Genomic DNA, 16,553 nt, shown 5'->3' on the forward strand with positions numbered 1-16,553 from the left:
GAGGAATAGTTTATAATGAGGCTGGGAAGGTAGGTTTCAAGGGCTTTAAATGACAAGCTTAAATGCTCTCAGATGGGAGACACTGGAGTCAATTGAGTAAGAGAATGACACAGTCAGATCTATACTAATATAATATAATAATATAATATATATAATAATATAATAATAATATAATATATATAATAAGTTTGGGACAGCTAGGTGGCACAGGGGATAAAGCACTGGCCCTGGATTCAGGAGGACCTGAGTTCAAATCTAGCCTCAGACACTTGACATTTACTAGCTGTGTGACCTTGGGGAAGTCACTTAACCCTCATTGCCCTGCTAATGATGATGATGATGAAGATGACGACGACGATGATAAGTTTGGCAACTCTGTAGAAGATGGATAGCAGTAGGGTGAGATGAGGCAGGGAAACCAATTACAAGATGATTGCAAGGGTGATCCGAGCTCCAGCTTGGGTGGTGACTGTGTAGGTGGGAAAAAAAAGGTGACAAACCTGAGAGCTATTGTGCAGGTAGAAATACAGACTTTAGCAAATGATTGATATATGGTGTTGAGAGAGAGGTCAGTTGAGCGTGCCATTGAGGTTGTAAACCTGGGGGACTAGCATGTTGGTGATGCCAGCTAAGAGCAGGGAGAGTAGTCTAAACTGAAGGAACAGCAAAAGTGAAGGTGAGGCATCGGGAAAGCATGAGAAACATCTGGGAGTTAGTGGGTTTGGCTGGAATGTTTAGTCTGTGTAGTCCAATAGCCAGAGATAAGATGTCAAAGATGGGATCAGAATCTAAAGAACCTTAAATATCAGACTAAGGAATAAACTTAACTCAAGGAACAGTGGGGAACCATAGAAGATGTTTGAGTAAGAGAGTAGCATGATCAGCTTTGGATCAGGTGAACTCATACGTATGAGAAGCAGATTCAGTAGAATCCATTAAGTACTGGGGAAGGGGTGAAGACTGCAACCATTGTACTAGGCCCTTAAAATGCTGAAGATACTAGGTCAGGGATTCAATACTGGAATGTTTCTGTCACCTCAGCCTCATCATTTCAATTGTAGCAGCACCTGGAGGAAGCATTGAAGAGGAGGGGATGTTCAGCAGCAGAGTTCCTACCTTTCCATTCATGAAGGGAGGAAAGGAAGAAGGGAGGGAGGGAAAGAAGGAAAGAAGGAAGGAAAGGAGGAAGACAGGAAGGAGGGAAGGAGGAAGGGAAAAAGAGAAGGAGAGAGGGAGAAAGAGAAGGAAGAAGGAGAGAGGGAAGGAGGGAAAGAAAGAAACAGGGAAGGAAGGAGGGAAAGAAAGGAAAGAGGGAAGGGAGGGAGGAAGACAGAGGAAGGAGGAAAAGGAGCAAGAGGGAAAGAAGGGAGAAGACAGAAAAGAAGGAGGGAGGGAAGAAGGGAGAAAATAAACATTTGTTAAGCATTTATTCTGTGTCAAGCACTAGTACAAATATTAAACAAAATGAAAGTCTCTGCCCTCAAAGAACTTAATTCCTGATGGGGAAAGATAACACATAAAAGGGAGCTGAAAGGGGAGGCAGGAGAGAATGATTTTGAGGCCTAGAATGTTAGGAACAGGGGCAGCTAGGTGGTGCAGTAGATAGAGCACCAGCCCTGGATTCAGACCTGACCTCAGATATTTGAGCACTTACTAGTTGGTGTACCCTGGAAAGTCACTTAACCCTCATTGCCCCATGCAAAAAAAAAAAAAAAAAAATAGAAGTCAGGAACAGAGCCAGTAAGGGAATGAAGAAGGCAGAGCAGCAGTCTGGGTGCTTTCACAAAATGGAGGCCCTAAGAAGAACTCACCAATGGGAGATGGGGGTGTTTCCTTGTGGAGAGTCTTCTTGGGGTTTCCAGGAATAAGAAGTCCCTGAGTCTGAAGGAAGTTACAAGAGAGATAGTAGTAGAGGCATAGAAACTAGTAAGTTGATATCAGGTTGAGGGAAGATATATATTTAACCCCCCAAAGTGTTTATTTGCTGTGAAATAGAATGCTTCTGAACAAATTGTGTTAAGTATTAATGTGCTCATTTGTACTATTTTATTTCAACTACCTATTCTCTATTTTCACACATATTATAATTCCAAGTGGGCAATTTTAAGCCTGATGCTATTACTTTGACTTCTATTTACAACAGATACCATGAATAACAAGATCTTCTGCATAAACAAACAAAAAAAAAAGTCCCAAGTTTAGTGAAAAGGGTATTGTTCTGAGTTAAAAGATCCTGGGTTCAAATCTCAGGTCTGATCCATCCTGGCTGTGTTACCTTGGCAAGTCTCTGAGCTCAGTTAAAGAAATAGTGATATTTGCATTTCCTAACTGAAAGGGCTATCACAATAAGGAAATGAAAACATGAATATAGAAATACTTTCTAACCATAAAAATTAAATAAATATAATCTTATAACTTTATAGAGTATTCATTATAACAGATTCCAGCACAACAAAAAGATTTAGATAATCTCAAAATTTTAGGGGATGATTATATGATATTATGAATGTGCAAGAACAAAGCAAACAATAGCTGCTATTATTATTATTATTATTATTATTATTATTATTTTAAATGGCTTTCATCACAACAAAATCCCAGGATAGGAGGGAAAAGTTTACATAGTGTCTTATAATCTGTTGTATTAGGAATTTTAACACTGTGCTGATACTTCTTTTTCAGGACTTGCAGGATCTAATATACAAACCCTGTTTCCTTCTTCCAAGTAATCACGTATCACCAAAGGGCTTGTAGTAGTAGAGACAGGATGCTTTTGGATTTTTCATAAATCCTATTTCTTATTGGCCATCTTCCCTTCTGAAATTCATTGTTATCTTTTGGGTGTTTTTTGTTTTGTTTTGTTTCCCCACCTTAGGTTTGGATGTGTGGAGGAGGAATGTTTGACGTTCCATGTTCTAGAGTTGGTCATATCTACAGGAAGTACGTCCCTTATAAAGTTCCATCTGGGACCAGCTTGGCAAGAGTGAGTAACTGGGTTCCAGAACAGTTTTGGATTGAAATTAGGGCTGTCCTTGAAAGCAGACAGCCACCTACATGTGTTATATGAGTAGAAATGTAGCAGTCCTCCCCCCACCAAAAAAAAAAAAAATCAACCCTTTTATTTGTCATTCCATTATTCCTTTGACTATTGAGGCGTTTTTAGGATTTAGAAATTTCTTCTAACCACTTGCAGCTTGATCAGATGACACCCTAATTATCACCTAACACATTAGTAAACTAGTAACTAAGGATAAGACTCACACAGGAGAGGCAGAAGTTTGGGATTGGGAGAGAGAAAAGGACCTTCTCCAGAAATGTGGCAGGACACCAAAAACAGGCCTTATCCTCTTGCACGGTGTGGCCTTGGAGCTGGCCTTGATTGAAATATTTTCTTCGGTATCAAAATTCTCAATCAGATCGCCCTCTTTTTCTAGGGGCTGCCATAAGTCTCTGTTTTTAAAAGATGCTGCCTTTAATGAGCAGCTTTTCTCACCTCAGAGGCATACACCCTCAGCTTTTTTTTTTTTTTTTTTTGGTCCAGGAATGGTGCGCAAATAGAGAAAGCATTTTTGGTGTCAAAGCTGGGATCACAATAATTATGACCATCTGCCACTCTAAGACTTTCACATTCTTTTGATTTCCCCCAAATGCCTTCCATCAGCCCTTCTACCTGATTGTGGCTGTGCCCTATTTCATTGTGATGTAAAATATTCTTGTTTCTGTTCAGATGGGATGATATCAGGAAACGCTTTGATTTGGTTTCTTTTTTTTTAAGAAAAGTAATTATTAATAATTCATATCATGGGGGCAGCTAGGCGGCACAGTGGATAAAGCACCGGCCCTGGATTCAGGAGTTCCTGAGTTCAAATCCGGCCTCAGACACTTGACACTTACTAGCTGTGTGACCTTGGGGAAGTCACTTAACCCCCAATGCCCTGCCAAAAAAAAAAAAAAAAAGAATTCATATCATTCAAATCAAGTCCCAAATCAGGGGGGATGCCATTCACTGGCTTCTGGTCTGAATCCAGACCCGGGATCGATCATAACTTCACTCCATAGGTCTCTCTTTCTTGCAACCCTGAGATGCTTCTTGTCTTATGCATAGGCTGCTTCCAGACATAATGAAAGCAACTGTGGCTTCCTTAGAGTGTCTTTCTATAGCTACTGGAGGTATTCCATTGTGTCATCACAGGCACCAGCTACTGGGCTCCCACCCTTTTCCCTATTACACAAGGGAGCCACCTAGGACAATTCAGTTTGACACCATCAAGTTGATGAGATAGACTTTCTTGAAATCCCACCTCCCAAAAAGGACCACGGGATGACATCTTCACTGACTCTAATGGGTTGAATGGAAGGTCTATTTCAGGATGTTAGAAGAGCCTCTCATCTGCCCTATGAACTGGATTGGATTTCTAATCAGAGATCCTAAGTTCAAATCCTGAGTCTGCCACTTACTAGTTATGTAATCTTGGACTAGTCACTTCCTCATTTGCAAAGTAGCTGGATCCAGGAGGGTGTGAGTTCAAATTCTGCCTCAAACACTAGCTATGTGACCCTGGACAAGTCACTTAACCCTGTTTGCCTCAATTTCTTCATCCATAAAATGAGCTGATGATGGCTAAACCACTCCAGTACCTTTGCCAAGAAAACCCCAAATAGAGGTCACAAAGAATTGGACATGACTGAAAAAACAACTAAACAGATGGTTCAAGTAGAGATAGTGTGAACCGGTGTAGGAAAACCTGAGTTTAAATCTGGCCTCAGACACTTAATACCTTTGTGACCTGGGACAAGTCATTTGATCTTTATTTACCTGTTTTTCTCAACTATAAAATGGGAATCATACTAGCACCCATTTCCCAGGGCTGTTGTGAGTTCTAAATGAGATAAAATTTGTAAACATTTACCACAATGCCTAGCACACAGTAAATTAGATATAATATAGATTTGTTTTTGCAAGTCAATGATGGTTAAGTGACTTGCCCAAGGTCACACAGCTAGTAAGTGTCAGTACCGGCTGGTGTTGTATCTACTGTGCCACCCTAACTGCCCCAATAATGCTATATAATGCTAGCTGTTAGTAGTGGTAGTAAAATGAGGCGGCTGTTCCAGGCAAATTTCTTTTCTTCTTTTAATTTTTAGATTAATTTCCTTTTTTTTAGTTTTCAACATTAGTTTTATAAGATTTTGAGTTCCAAATTTTTTCTCTCCTTCCCTTCCCTCCCCCCTCCCCATGACAGAAATAATCTGATATAGGTTTTATCATGCAGTCATACTAAACATATTCTTCATTAGTCAGTTGTGAAAGAACAGTCAGAACAAAAGGTAAAAAACCCAAAAAAGAAAAAAAGTAGAAACAGTATGGTTCAACTGCATTCAGATGCCATCATTCTTTTCTGAACGGTGGAGAGCATTTTCCACCATGAGTCTTCTGACATGGGTTGTGGATCACTGTATTGCTGAGAAGAGCTAAGCCTATCTCACAGTTGATCATCACACAATGTTGTTGATACTGTGTACATGTTCTCTTGGTTCTGCTCATTTCACTTGCATCAATTCATGTAAGTCTTTCCAGTTTTTTCTGAAATCAATCTGCTTATCATTTCGTACAGTCACAATAGTATCCATAACAATCATATGCCACAACTTATTTAGCCATTCCCCAGTTGATGGGCAGCCCCTTGGTTTCCAATTCTTTGCCATCACCAGAGCAGCTTAAATATTTTGTACACGTGGGTCCTTTTCCCTTTCTTTGATCTCTTGGGATATAGACAGACCTAGTAGTCGTATTATGAGTATGCACATCTCCATAGCCCTTGAGCATAGTTCTAATTGCTCTCCAGAATGGTTGGATCACTCACTACTCCAACAACAATGCATTAGTATTCCTATTTTTCCATAGCTTCTCCAACCTTTATTAATTTCCTTTTTTGTCAATTAGCCAATCTGATAGGTGTGTGGTGGTACCTCAGAGTTGTTTTAATTTGCATTTCTCTAATCAATAGTTATTTAGAGCATTTTTTTCCCTTATGGCAATAGGTAACTTTAATTTCTTCATCTGAAACTATCCAGGTAAATTTCTAAGGTCCCTTCCAGTTGTAAATCATGATCTTTATCAGGAGTCCAATTGAGAGTCATTTATGATTGTGTGGAAGCTGACTTCAGATCTGATGGAGCCAGCCCAGACTAGACTCAGACCTGAGATCTTGTTCGAGGTCTCTCATGGATTCACTGTGTGACCTTAAACAAGTCACATTTCCTCCCTCGAGAGTGAGAGATAGCAGACCATCTTAGTGCTATACTATATGCATTAAACATTAAACATTACCTCCCTAGGCCTCAGTCTTGCACATCTGTAAAATAAGGAGTTATGGATTAGATCAGGGCTCCTTAAACTTTTTCCACTTACCATCCCTTCCCCCCGCCAAGAATTTTTATGCCACCCTGGGTATACTGGTATAAAATATATATGCATAACCCTTTAACTGTTGTCAAATTATTTACAACCCCCCAATTCAGTTACACAACCCCATGGGTTGCAACCCACAGTTTAAGATGCTGGGGATTAGATGTTCTAAATTTCTCTTCTAAGCAAAGATTTCATAATCCAATAGTTAAATTGTAATGTTAACTTTCGATTATTTTGCATAAAATAGCAGGAAATTCAAATATACCTAAATGGATCCATGAATTCATCAATGTGGGCAGTCCTTTTGACAATCCATCCCAACTTTCTCATTCTATAGAATTCTTATCCATACCTTTCTATAAACTGTCCACAGATGTTCTACCCAACACGCTTCCTTATTCCTCCCTTACACAATATCATAAATCTGGAACTATAATGGCCTTAAGAAACCATCTCATCCAGATGAGGAACAGAGACAGTAAATTAATATTTATTGGAGACAGACAGTCTAGCACTTACTCTCTACCTGCTGTCACTCCTTCTTACTATGTGAATGGCTTATACCCTCTTTCTTGTGTGTCCATAGTGATTCAGGTCATTTAGTATAGTAGAAAGAATTCTGATTTGAAATCAGAGGACACAGTTAATATCCTATCTCTTCCCCTTATCCTGTCTGACTTTGAGTAAGTCACTTATTGAGCTTCATTCCTCCCTCGTAGTTCTAACACAGTTATTATTATATCTTTCGTATCCCTTATTGTGGGCCTGTCAATGTTGGAATATGTTGCAATCTCTTTGTGCCCATCATACAACTCTCAATTGCCCTTTAGGTCTCCTAAATTTGTATTCTTCTTAGGCCATGGTGTCCAGTGATTTACAGCTATACAGCATCACTGGAAGCATATTATTGTTAAAAAAAAAAGATGGACTTTTATTGTCAAGAAGAAGCTTGATATCATTGCAGTTTGTCAGATCTATTCCAACCACTCTCCTATCCACTTCTGAGCCTAGCTCATCATCTCTCTGCATTGGCTTACATAAGATTTAGATATTAAGTGGACCTAACTCAATGGGCTTCTCATCTAATAATATCACAACTGCATTCTTCATTCACTTAATTTTTCATCTGTGAATTACAGGCTTTTTTTTCAGTAAAACATATGTGCTATAAAGATGCATATAAATTCTGATATTACAATTGATCAAAATTTAGTGGAGTAGAAAAATTTTGTGCATTTTAGATGGTTATTTGAAACTGAAACCTTTTCCAGGATGAGTTTATTTTCTTTCTTTCTTTCTTTCTTTCTTTCTTTCTTTACTTTCTTTCTTTCTTTCTTTCTTTCTTTCTTCTTCGTTTCTTTCTTTCTTTCTTCATTCCTTCCTTCCCTTCCTTCCTTCCTTCCTTCCTTCCTTCCTTTCTTTCTTTCTTTCCAGGCAGTGAGGGTTAAGTGACTTTCCCAGGGTTACACAGCTAGTGTCAAGTGTCTGAGGCTGGATTTGAACTCAGGTCCTCCTGAATCCAGGGCCGGTGCTTTATTCATTGTGCCACCTAGCTGCCTCCTCCAGGATGAGTTTAATCATAAAATTGTCATTAATTATATGGTATGTTTTTCTCATTCACCCTCTTTGTGAGAAATCTCTTGCCACTATTTACCTTTTTAGCTATATCTTCACTGAATCAGTTAGAACTCATTCTAAGGAATTCAGAGTACACAGTCTTATGAATGTAATATAGGGTAGGGTTGCCAACCTTTCAGTATTTGATCAGTGACATTATTCTAGTGTGCTGCGTCATGGCTGTTTTTGTCATTGTTCTTGTTTCAATTTAAGAAACACTAAACACTACAAGGTTGGAAGTAGTGGTAGCATTCCTCTGACAGGAAAAAGAAACAACTTCTTCACTCATCAGCAATACCCAGAATGCTATGTGGTACACAAGTATCACTATTCACAATAAACACTCAACATGCAATGAAATAGCTGGGATAGCTTAGGATGGAAGAGGGGAGAGAAATAATAGGGACAGGAATTGGCATTGTCATCTTGGTGGTACAGAGCTCCCAGTAAGGGAGGTCTTTCCTTCTCTGTAACTTTAAAGTATGAGAGAGTTGCCTCGGACCTTGAAATGCTAAGTGTCCTATCCCAGGTCACACAGCTGTCATAGAAAGGACAGGAACCCAGGTCTTCCTGAGTCTAAGGACAGCTCCCTATCCATTATGCCAAGCTACCTTCCATAATATATTTATAAGACAATGTCAAGGTATAATTAGGGCAGCTAGCTGGTACAATGGATAGAGTGTCAGGTCTAGAGTTAGGAAGACTCATCTTCCTGAGTTCAAATCTGGCCTCAGATACTTACTAGCTATGTGGCCCTGGGCAAGTCACTAAAACCTGTTTGCGTCAGTTTCCTCATCTATAAAATTGAGCTGGAAAAGGACATAGCAAATGACTCCAATATTTTTGCCAAGAAAATCCCAAGATGGGGTCAACAAAGAATCAGATTCAACTGAAAATTCTACTGAACAAGAGGTATAATTGTATGGTTGATAAAATTTACATATATATATATTCATACACATGTATACATATACATACATACATGCATATATATGGATATGTTCTCTGACCTCTTTTTTCCAGAAATGATTAGAGTTCTGTGCTAATCCATGGAACATTCTCACCTTGTTCCCATTTTATCCAAAGGGATGTATTTGCAAGGTAGGTAATGAGAGGTCAAGGTGTGAGGCATGGTTAAAGGCCCTGAAACAGAACATGAAAGATCCAGTGATTCCAACTGTAAAAGGTTTAGGGACTGTGCTCATCTTGAATGTTTGATTTTTAAGAAATTAAAATGTTTTATTTTTATTCTTGAGGGAGGAATTGGAATTTTCAATAACCATAAGTGGACAGGAAATTAGGGCTGACAACTCTAACTCCCAGGCAAAAAAAAAAAAAAGTCAGTATTTATTCAAATGGGAAAAAGTCCATAATCCTGAATTTTAATCTTTTCCATTTAAATTTTACTTGGGGGCTCATTTTTATTTTCAAAAATGCTAAAGCAATCAGAGAATCATAAATATTGAAGCTCACCTGTCGCTCTAGGGAATACTTTATGAATCATGAATCTTTTTTAATAAAAAAGTATATTAAAATGAAAAATGGTAGTGATACTTTTAGGGACTTTTCTTTTTGACTTCCCTGCAATACTCTATCTACATCATTACTCAGGCCTCAAACATGATAGGAAGTCTTTAGAAAAGACACAAATCCAGGATGACTATGCATAGTCAGGCTCTCTCCTTTCATGCCAGGAAATGATGAAACCATAGCTTTATACAAATATTTTGAAGATAATTTTGTACTGACTTTTAGAAAGAAAAAGAGCCCCCATCTCAAGTCAGACAAGATGCCTTCAAATCCCTGGTCTGCCATTTACCAACCTGAAGCCCCGGGGCAAATTGTTACATTTCTCTGAATCTCCCTTTCTTCATCTTTAAAGCAATGGAGAGAGCATAGCTCAGGAGGGTATAATAACTGTCTTCAAGGTTAGAAGGGTTATCGTGTGGGAGGGGAATTAGACTCCTTAAATTTGGTCCTAGAAGGCAGAATTAGGACCAATAAGGCAAAATCACATATATTTACTTGATATAAGAAAAATCCTCTCATCCATGAAAGCTGGCAAAATATAAAAATTAAATGAAGAGGGAAAAAGACAAAGACTGTGGTAAATAGGTCTAGAATGAAGTATTTCCCCAAGAGGTGTGGGAACAGTAAGATTTTAAGTAAGTGGAACATGAAGAACAAGGCTAAAGGGGCAAGGTCCAGAAAAATAAACTGTGCAATCTGGGAGAGAGAGGATTGTCCAGGGACAGGGCTCCAAGTTCTGCTAGACCCCATTTTAACCATTGCCCAAGCACACTTAGAGGCAATCCGGCTCCCATTCCCTGGGGGATACAAGCTGTTTCATCAAAGGAGGTCAAGCTTTGGTTTTTGTTTTCATAAGTTGCAGTGGCTGCCTTGGGCAGGAGGAAGTAGCCCAGAACTGGAGATTCTCCATCATGAGGTTGGGTCAATGATGTTATAAAGGGGGTTTTAGTTCAGACTCCAGTTAAACCATGTGGCCTCTGAACTCCCTTCCAACTCTGAAATTCTGTAGCCCTGGGATTCTGAAAATGGGAAGAATGGTACACAGTTCTACAGCAGGGATCAAATGAGATAATGTATAGAAAACACCTTTATAAACTGTAAATCATTGGTATATGTGTTTTGTTTGTAATATTATTTCATAGTATTTATGCAGAGATTTAAGATTGGCCAAGTGCTTTACATAATTGTTCTCATTTGATCCTCATAACAACCCTGGCAAGTAAGTAGGTGTCACTTTCATCCCCATTCTGCAAACAAGAAAAATGGAGGACTGGGAGCTATTAAAGTGATATGTCCAAGATTACAAAGCTATTAATTGTCTAAGCAGTATTCCAATTCAGATATTCTTGACTGTCCAGACACTTTATCCATTGCACTTATGTAAAAGAAAGACTAAAATATGCTTATTTTCAAAAGCCCAAACAAGTAACTCACCCACCATCCCAAGGAGGCTTAATGATAATAAATATTTCAATTCAAAAATATTTATAGAACAGCTATTAACTATATCAGGTACTATGGAGGAAATAGTATAAGAGCTTTCCTGAAATCTATTTGGGGAGTCAAGATTAAAATGTTTTAGGGGCATTGTTCAGTGGTTTCAATGATGTCCCAATCTCCATGACCCATTTAGGGTTTCTTGACAAATGCTAGAATATTTACCATTTTCCTTTTCCAACTCATTTTTCAAATGAAGAAACTGAGGCAAACAGGGTGAAGTGATTTTCCCAGGGCTACACAGCTAGTAAGTGTCTGAGGCCAGATTTGAACTTAGGAAGATAAATCTTCTTGATTCCATGTGCAGTACTCCACCCTCTATACCACCCAGCTTCCCCAAGAAACATTAGAAAGCAATAAATAATCAAACACTAAAAGGTATTACACAATCCAAAAAAAAAAAATGTAATCACCTACTGAGGTGGCACAGTAGATAGAGCATGAGGCCCAGAGTCAGGAAAATCTGAATTCAAGCCTGACCTCAGATACTTACTAGTTTTGTGACCCTGGAAAAGTCACTTAACCCTGTTTGCCTCAGTTTCCTTATCTGTAAAATGAGCTAGAGAAGGAAATGACAAACCACCCTAGTATCTCTGCCAAAAACAACCAAAATAGCAAAAAGTTGGACACAACCGAAAATGACTGAACAACAATGTGACGGGAACTATACTGAGTATGTAATATTGGGCAGGTAATAATCTGCCCACAGAGCCAAGAAAGAGATTATAGAATCATTGATTTAAAACTGGAAAGGACACTTGGGGCCATCTGGTTCCTACTGCCTCCATTTATAGATAGAAAACTGAGTCAAGAGTATCTAGCGAACTTGCCTGTGGTTACATAGCTCAGAAATGTAGTAGGCAGGATTTAAATCTAAACACTTCCTGACTCCAGGCCCAGCATTGTGTCTACTGGTCTCTCACCCAACACTGAAGTTGTTAGGCAAGCCCGACATTCACAAAACTAGATCAAGCCAGTGCTGGGGGTATCAGCATTAGTAATGTTCTAAATGCAAGCATAGGTGAAATTGCATGGGACATTCTCTAGGACAGGTTTCTTTAATTTTTTCATTTGTGACCCTTTATACGTGAGAAATTTTAATGCAGCCCTGGGTATATAGGTAAACATAAATATAAAATGAAATGAAAATAAAAGGAATATGAGTCTTCTTTCATTGTATCCAAAATTTTTCACAACCCACACATTCAGTTATTCAACCCCATGTGGGGGTCACCACCCACAGTTTAAGAAGCTTTGCTCTAGCATAATCCTTGATCAATAAAGTATTGAGTGATTGCCTATTAAGTGCAAAGCACTTCGAAGACAAAGGAATAAGCCACCATCTCCTGGCCTTGAGGAGTATGCATTTTCCCCGTACACTAACTCCACGGGGGGCTAAGAATCACGAGTTCTGCTAAGAGAATTGGTGCAGGTCCTCCCTCCTGAGGACTTCTGTAACAAGTTGCTTAAATCTGAGTTCAGCTGAGACTCGTGAATGGGGGAAGATGAAGGACTCCTGTCAAAACTTTGACTAAATCCATCGTCTTAAGCAGAGATACTCAAGTATTACACATCAAATTTAGACTAGCAGTAGGGACTAAATACATTCTAGTTGATTGATAAAGAAGTTACTCTGGGTTGTTTAACATTTTTATCAATGACTTGGATATAAGAATAGATGGTGTGCCCAGACTGGTATATGTTCTCTAGTTAGGAAGTGATTAACACACTAAATGGCATTTTATACCAGAGATGTCAAGCACATGTCTCGTGGGCTGCTTGTGGCCCACAGCCCTCCCAACTGTGGCCCAAACCAGATTAAAATGTAATTAGGAAATATTAAACAAAATCAATAAAATATAATAAAACATAGATATTATTACATTTGGGGGCAGCTAGGTGGCACAATGGATAATGTAACAGGTGTAGAGTCAGGAAGACTCATCTTCTTGAGTTCAAATCTGACCTCAGACACTTATAGCTGAGTGACCCTGGGCAAGTCATTTCTCCATTTGTTTCAGTTTCCTCATCCGTAAAATGACCTAGAGAAGAAAATGGCAAAGCAGTCTAGTATCTTTGCCAAGAAAACCACAAATGGCATTACAAAGAGTCAGATGTGACCGAAATGACTGAACAGCAACAAAAACTACATTTTTAAGTCCAGTCAATATGTGACCCACAGGAATCCTCATGTATAGTTTAGTGGCTCTCAATTCTATTTGAATTTGATATCACTGGTCTAGAACAAGATGGAATTCAGTAGGGATAAATGTAAAATCTTGCACTTGGGTACAAAAAGTCAACTTTAAAAGTCAGGAAGGGGATGGCAAGAAGGGGGTGGCATCATTAGTTGTTTTGACAAGAATCTTTGAATTTTAGTAAACTGCAAGCTTGGTATAACTCTGTGGTGTGATATAGCATTCAAAAAGATAATGAAATCATAAGCTATGTGAAGAGGGGCATAGCTTCGAGGAATAGGAAGATGATGGTCACATTGCACTCCACACTCATCAGATCTCATGGGGCATACTGTGATCAGGTTCTGGGCAATGAGGACAATGACAAGTTGCAGAGTTTCCAGATTATGCAACCAGGATGGCAAAGGGCCTTGTATCCATGTTATATGAGGAGTGTGTTGGAGGTGTCTGTCATATGTAATCTAGAGAAGACTCATGGTGAGTGTGTGAATGGGCAGGGAGGGGTTTATAGAGGGGGGGGAGGGAATCATCAGCTATGTCTTCAAGTATTTTTACCGCTGTAAAGATTTAGTTTAATTCTGTTTGTCCCCAAGGGAAATGCGGAGCTTGCAATCTACTAAAATCAAATACTTTCATCCAAAACTGCTGCCTAATGATGCCACCCCCCTTCTTGCTGCCATCTCCCACCCTGCTACTTGCAAAGTTGATTTTTTATATCCAAGTGCAAGATTTTACATTTATATCTACTGATTGTAAATACCTGCATGAATCTCTACCAGGAACAAGGAGTGAATCTTTCAGTGAGGTCTATTTAAGCTTGGCAAGAGGAAAAACAACCTAAAATTAGAGCTCTCAAAATGTGGTATGAGCTACTGCTGCCTCTGGAGGTGAGGGGTTTCCCTTGCTTGAAGCAGAAGCTGGAGAGCCACTTGTCAGGGACGTCAGAGTGGGATTCCTTTTGTGTACAGGTTTGACTACATGACTCCTAAGGGTCCTTTGCAACTTTCAAATTCTGTGGTTCTGAGAATTGTAGTCAGCCATGTAGGGACAGTTTGTCAAGCACTGGACCCAGTTCTGCAAATCACTCTCTGAGAATTGTGTCCCATTCGTTCCGTATCACCTACACAGAGACCCAGTTTCTGACTATTCATCTCCAGCTAGACCTGGTTTTTGAAATGATTTTCCAAGTGTAAAGTTCTCTCCATGGTTCTGATTTTCATAGATTCAGAGTGCTTATGCACCACAGGAACATATGCTTCACACACACACACATACACACACACTCTCTCTCTCTCTCTCTCTCTCTCTCTCTCTCTCTCTCTCTCTCTCTCTCACTCTCTCACTCTGACACCCCCCTAACTTATGCCTACTGACCCTCTTTTTTTCCCACAGGGTAGTCACAAGATATTATAGTATCCAACACTTTCCACTGACAATCCCAGGGAATTTGAATATGGCCACCTAATGTGAAAAAACTGGAAACATTGCCAGTCTCTGGACAAACCAGTAGTCTCTAAGGGAAAGGAAGATGCAATGCATACAGTGGTGCTTAATATATGTTGGTTGAATTTAATTAAATCCTAGTGTAGAGAGGTTAGAAGGATATTCAGACTAGAAAAGACCTTCAGTCATTCTAACTTTGATCCAATGGCATTAACTTTCTCAAAGCCCAGAGAGAAGTTAAGAGAAGGGGTGTATTTTCTTTGCAAGGATTCATGATGGGGGTGGCTAGGTGGCACAGTGGATAAAGCACTGGCCCTGGATTCAGGAGTACCTGAGTTCAAATCCAGCCTCAGACACTTGACACTAACTAGTTGTGCGACCCTGGGCAAGTCACTTAACCCTCATTGCCCCCCTCCCAAAAAGGATACATAATGAGCCTACTTCCAAGTAATTTTCCACATATTCAAAGGTAACTGTGTTATACATTAGGAGGACAGTCTCAAAAGGAAAATAAATCTCTCGTCTGATAGAATTTTGTTACAAGACTCTCCTTGCCCCACATTCCCCCCCTCAAAAGCTTTGGTTTTGCTGGACAGAACAGGCAGGAAATTCCCAGGTTCCTAGTTGAGTCAGTGTGTATGGGAGAAGTTGTAGATAGTTTTAGATAATGAAGTAAAGGTACTGAACCAGAAGATGGCTCTGCTAGCCGTAAACCACATATATGAGCCAAGTCTGTGGAGGTGACCTGGGATGCAGGGGCAACTCAGGTGAAAGGGGAACCATTCCAGGAAAATAACTGGGCCAGCTAAGGGTAGTGTAACAAGAAATCTCAAAAGGAGCAACTATGCCAAAAGAGGGCAGTGAGCCAGTCATGTGTAACTGGACCATATCAATGAAGACCAAGTGCTCTGTGCTGTATAAACTGGGATGTCAGCAGAGGTCAGGATATCAAACCTAGCTGAACCCACATAAGAAGTAGGTCCACATTAAATCCCTGGATCAGTAAGGGATTGTGGGTATTACATGATATCAAATAGCATTAGTTTTCCTTTTATAAAAGAGTTATGATTTTTTTATTTGTATTTTTCTTACTACATTAGTCCAGAGTACTTTACATATGGAAGAATTAAATCCATCTTCTAAAGTACCTAATAAAAAAACTTCTTTGATTTGTGGAAAGGGTCTTCAATCAATTGCAGTGGGGCCTTCCTAGGAGATAATGGGAAAAGAAGCATGGTGCTATACATAAACTCTGGCCTTGGAGTTAGCAAGACAGCTTCAAATCCTGGCATTATCATATACCGCCTTTACTATTCAGGGCAAATCACTTCACCTTTCAGGGCCCCATATAATTTCTAAGATTATAAGGTGCCGAAAAAGTACTGATCTGCATGCTAGTTTCCTCCATGGGTTGTGCTCTATACCAAAGAAATGTTGGTTGCGACATCTCCCTCCAAAAAACAAAAACTATGGGTATCTGTGACACAAGAATGACGTGCGAGGTAGTATGTGCCAAAGAGCGGTATCGCTTTGATTTAGATCTGGAAGGGATGTCACATGGTAAAGCTAATCCCCTTATTTTACACATACCAGCTTTGTGTCCACATATAGCTAGTAAGTGTCTGAGGAAAGATCAGATACTGATCTTCTCGACTCCATTTCTGGCATTCGCTGTTTCTTACTACCTCACCATCTGTAGTAATCTACAAAGAGATAACTGGAAGGCTGTGGTAGTAAGGGAGGATGTTATAGAAAGATGATTTGGATTGGCAGAAGAGAGTAGGAGGCCTCTTCCAGGCCAGGATAATGGAACAAGCCAAGGACATAGAGCTTAAAGTAAACAAAACACAAAGGAG

At 39.5% G+C, this 16,553-nt stretch overlaps 1 protein-coding gene across 2 annotated transcripts in view; it reads left to right on the forward strand.

Annotated features, from left to right (window-relative positions):
• GALNTL6 (polypeptide N-acetylgalactosaminyltransferase like 6) overlaps positions 1-16,553 on the forward strand; it is a 1,532,830-nt gene that overhangs the window by 1,411,266 nt on the left and 105,011 nt on the right. The window contains exon 9 of one of the 2 annotated variants that reach the window (XM_043972447.1): positions 2,876-2,983. The exons of the other annotated variant lie outside the window; for it this stretch is intronic. Within the exon in view, the coding sequence (XP_043828382.1) occupies positions 2,876-2,983 (108 nt within the window). The remainder of the gene's footprint in view (positions 1-2,875; positions 2,984-16,553) is intronic. 2 annotated transcript variants of the gene reach the window in all.

The sequence above is a fragment of the Dromiciops gliroides genome, chromosome 6, assembly GCF_019393635.1.
Source record: "Dromiciops gliroides isolate mDroGli1 chromosome 6, mDroGli1.pri, whole genome shotgun sequence".
Lineage (NCBI taxonomy): Eukaryota > Metazoa > Chordata > Mammalia > Microbiotheria > Microbiotheriidae > Dromiciops > Dromiciops gliroides.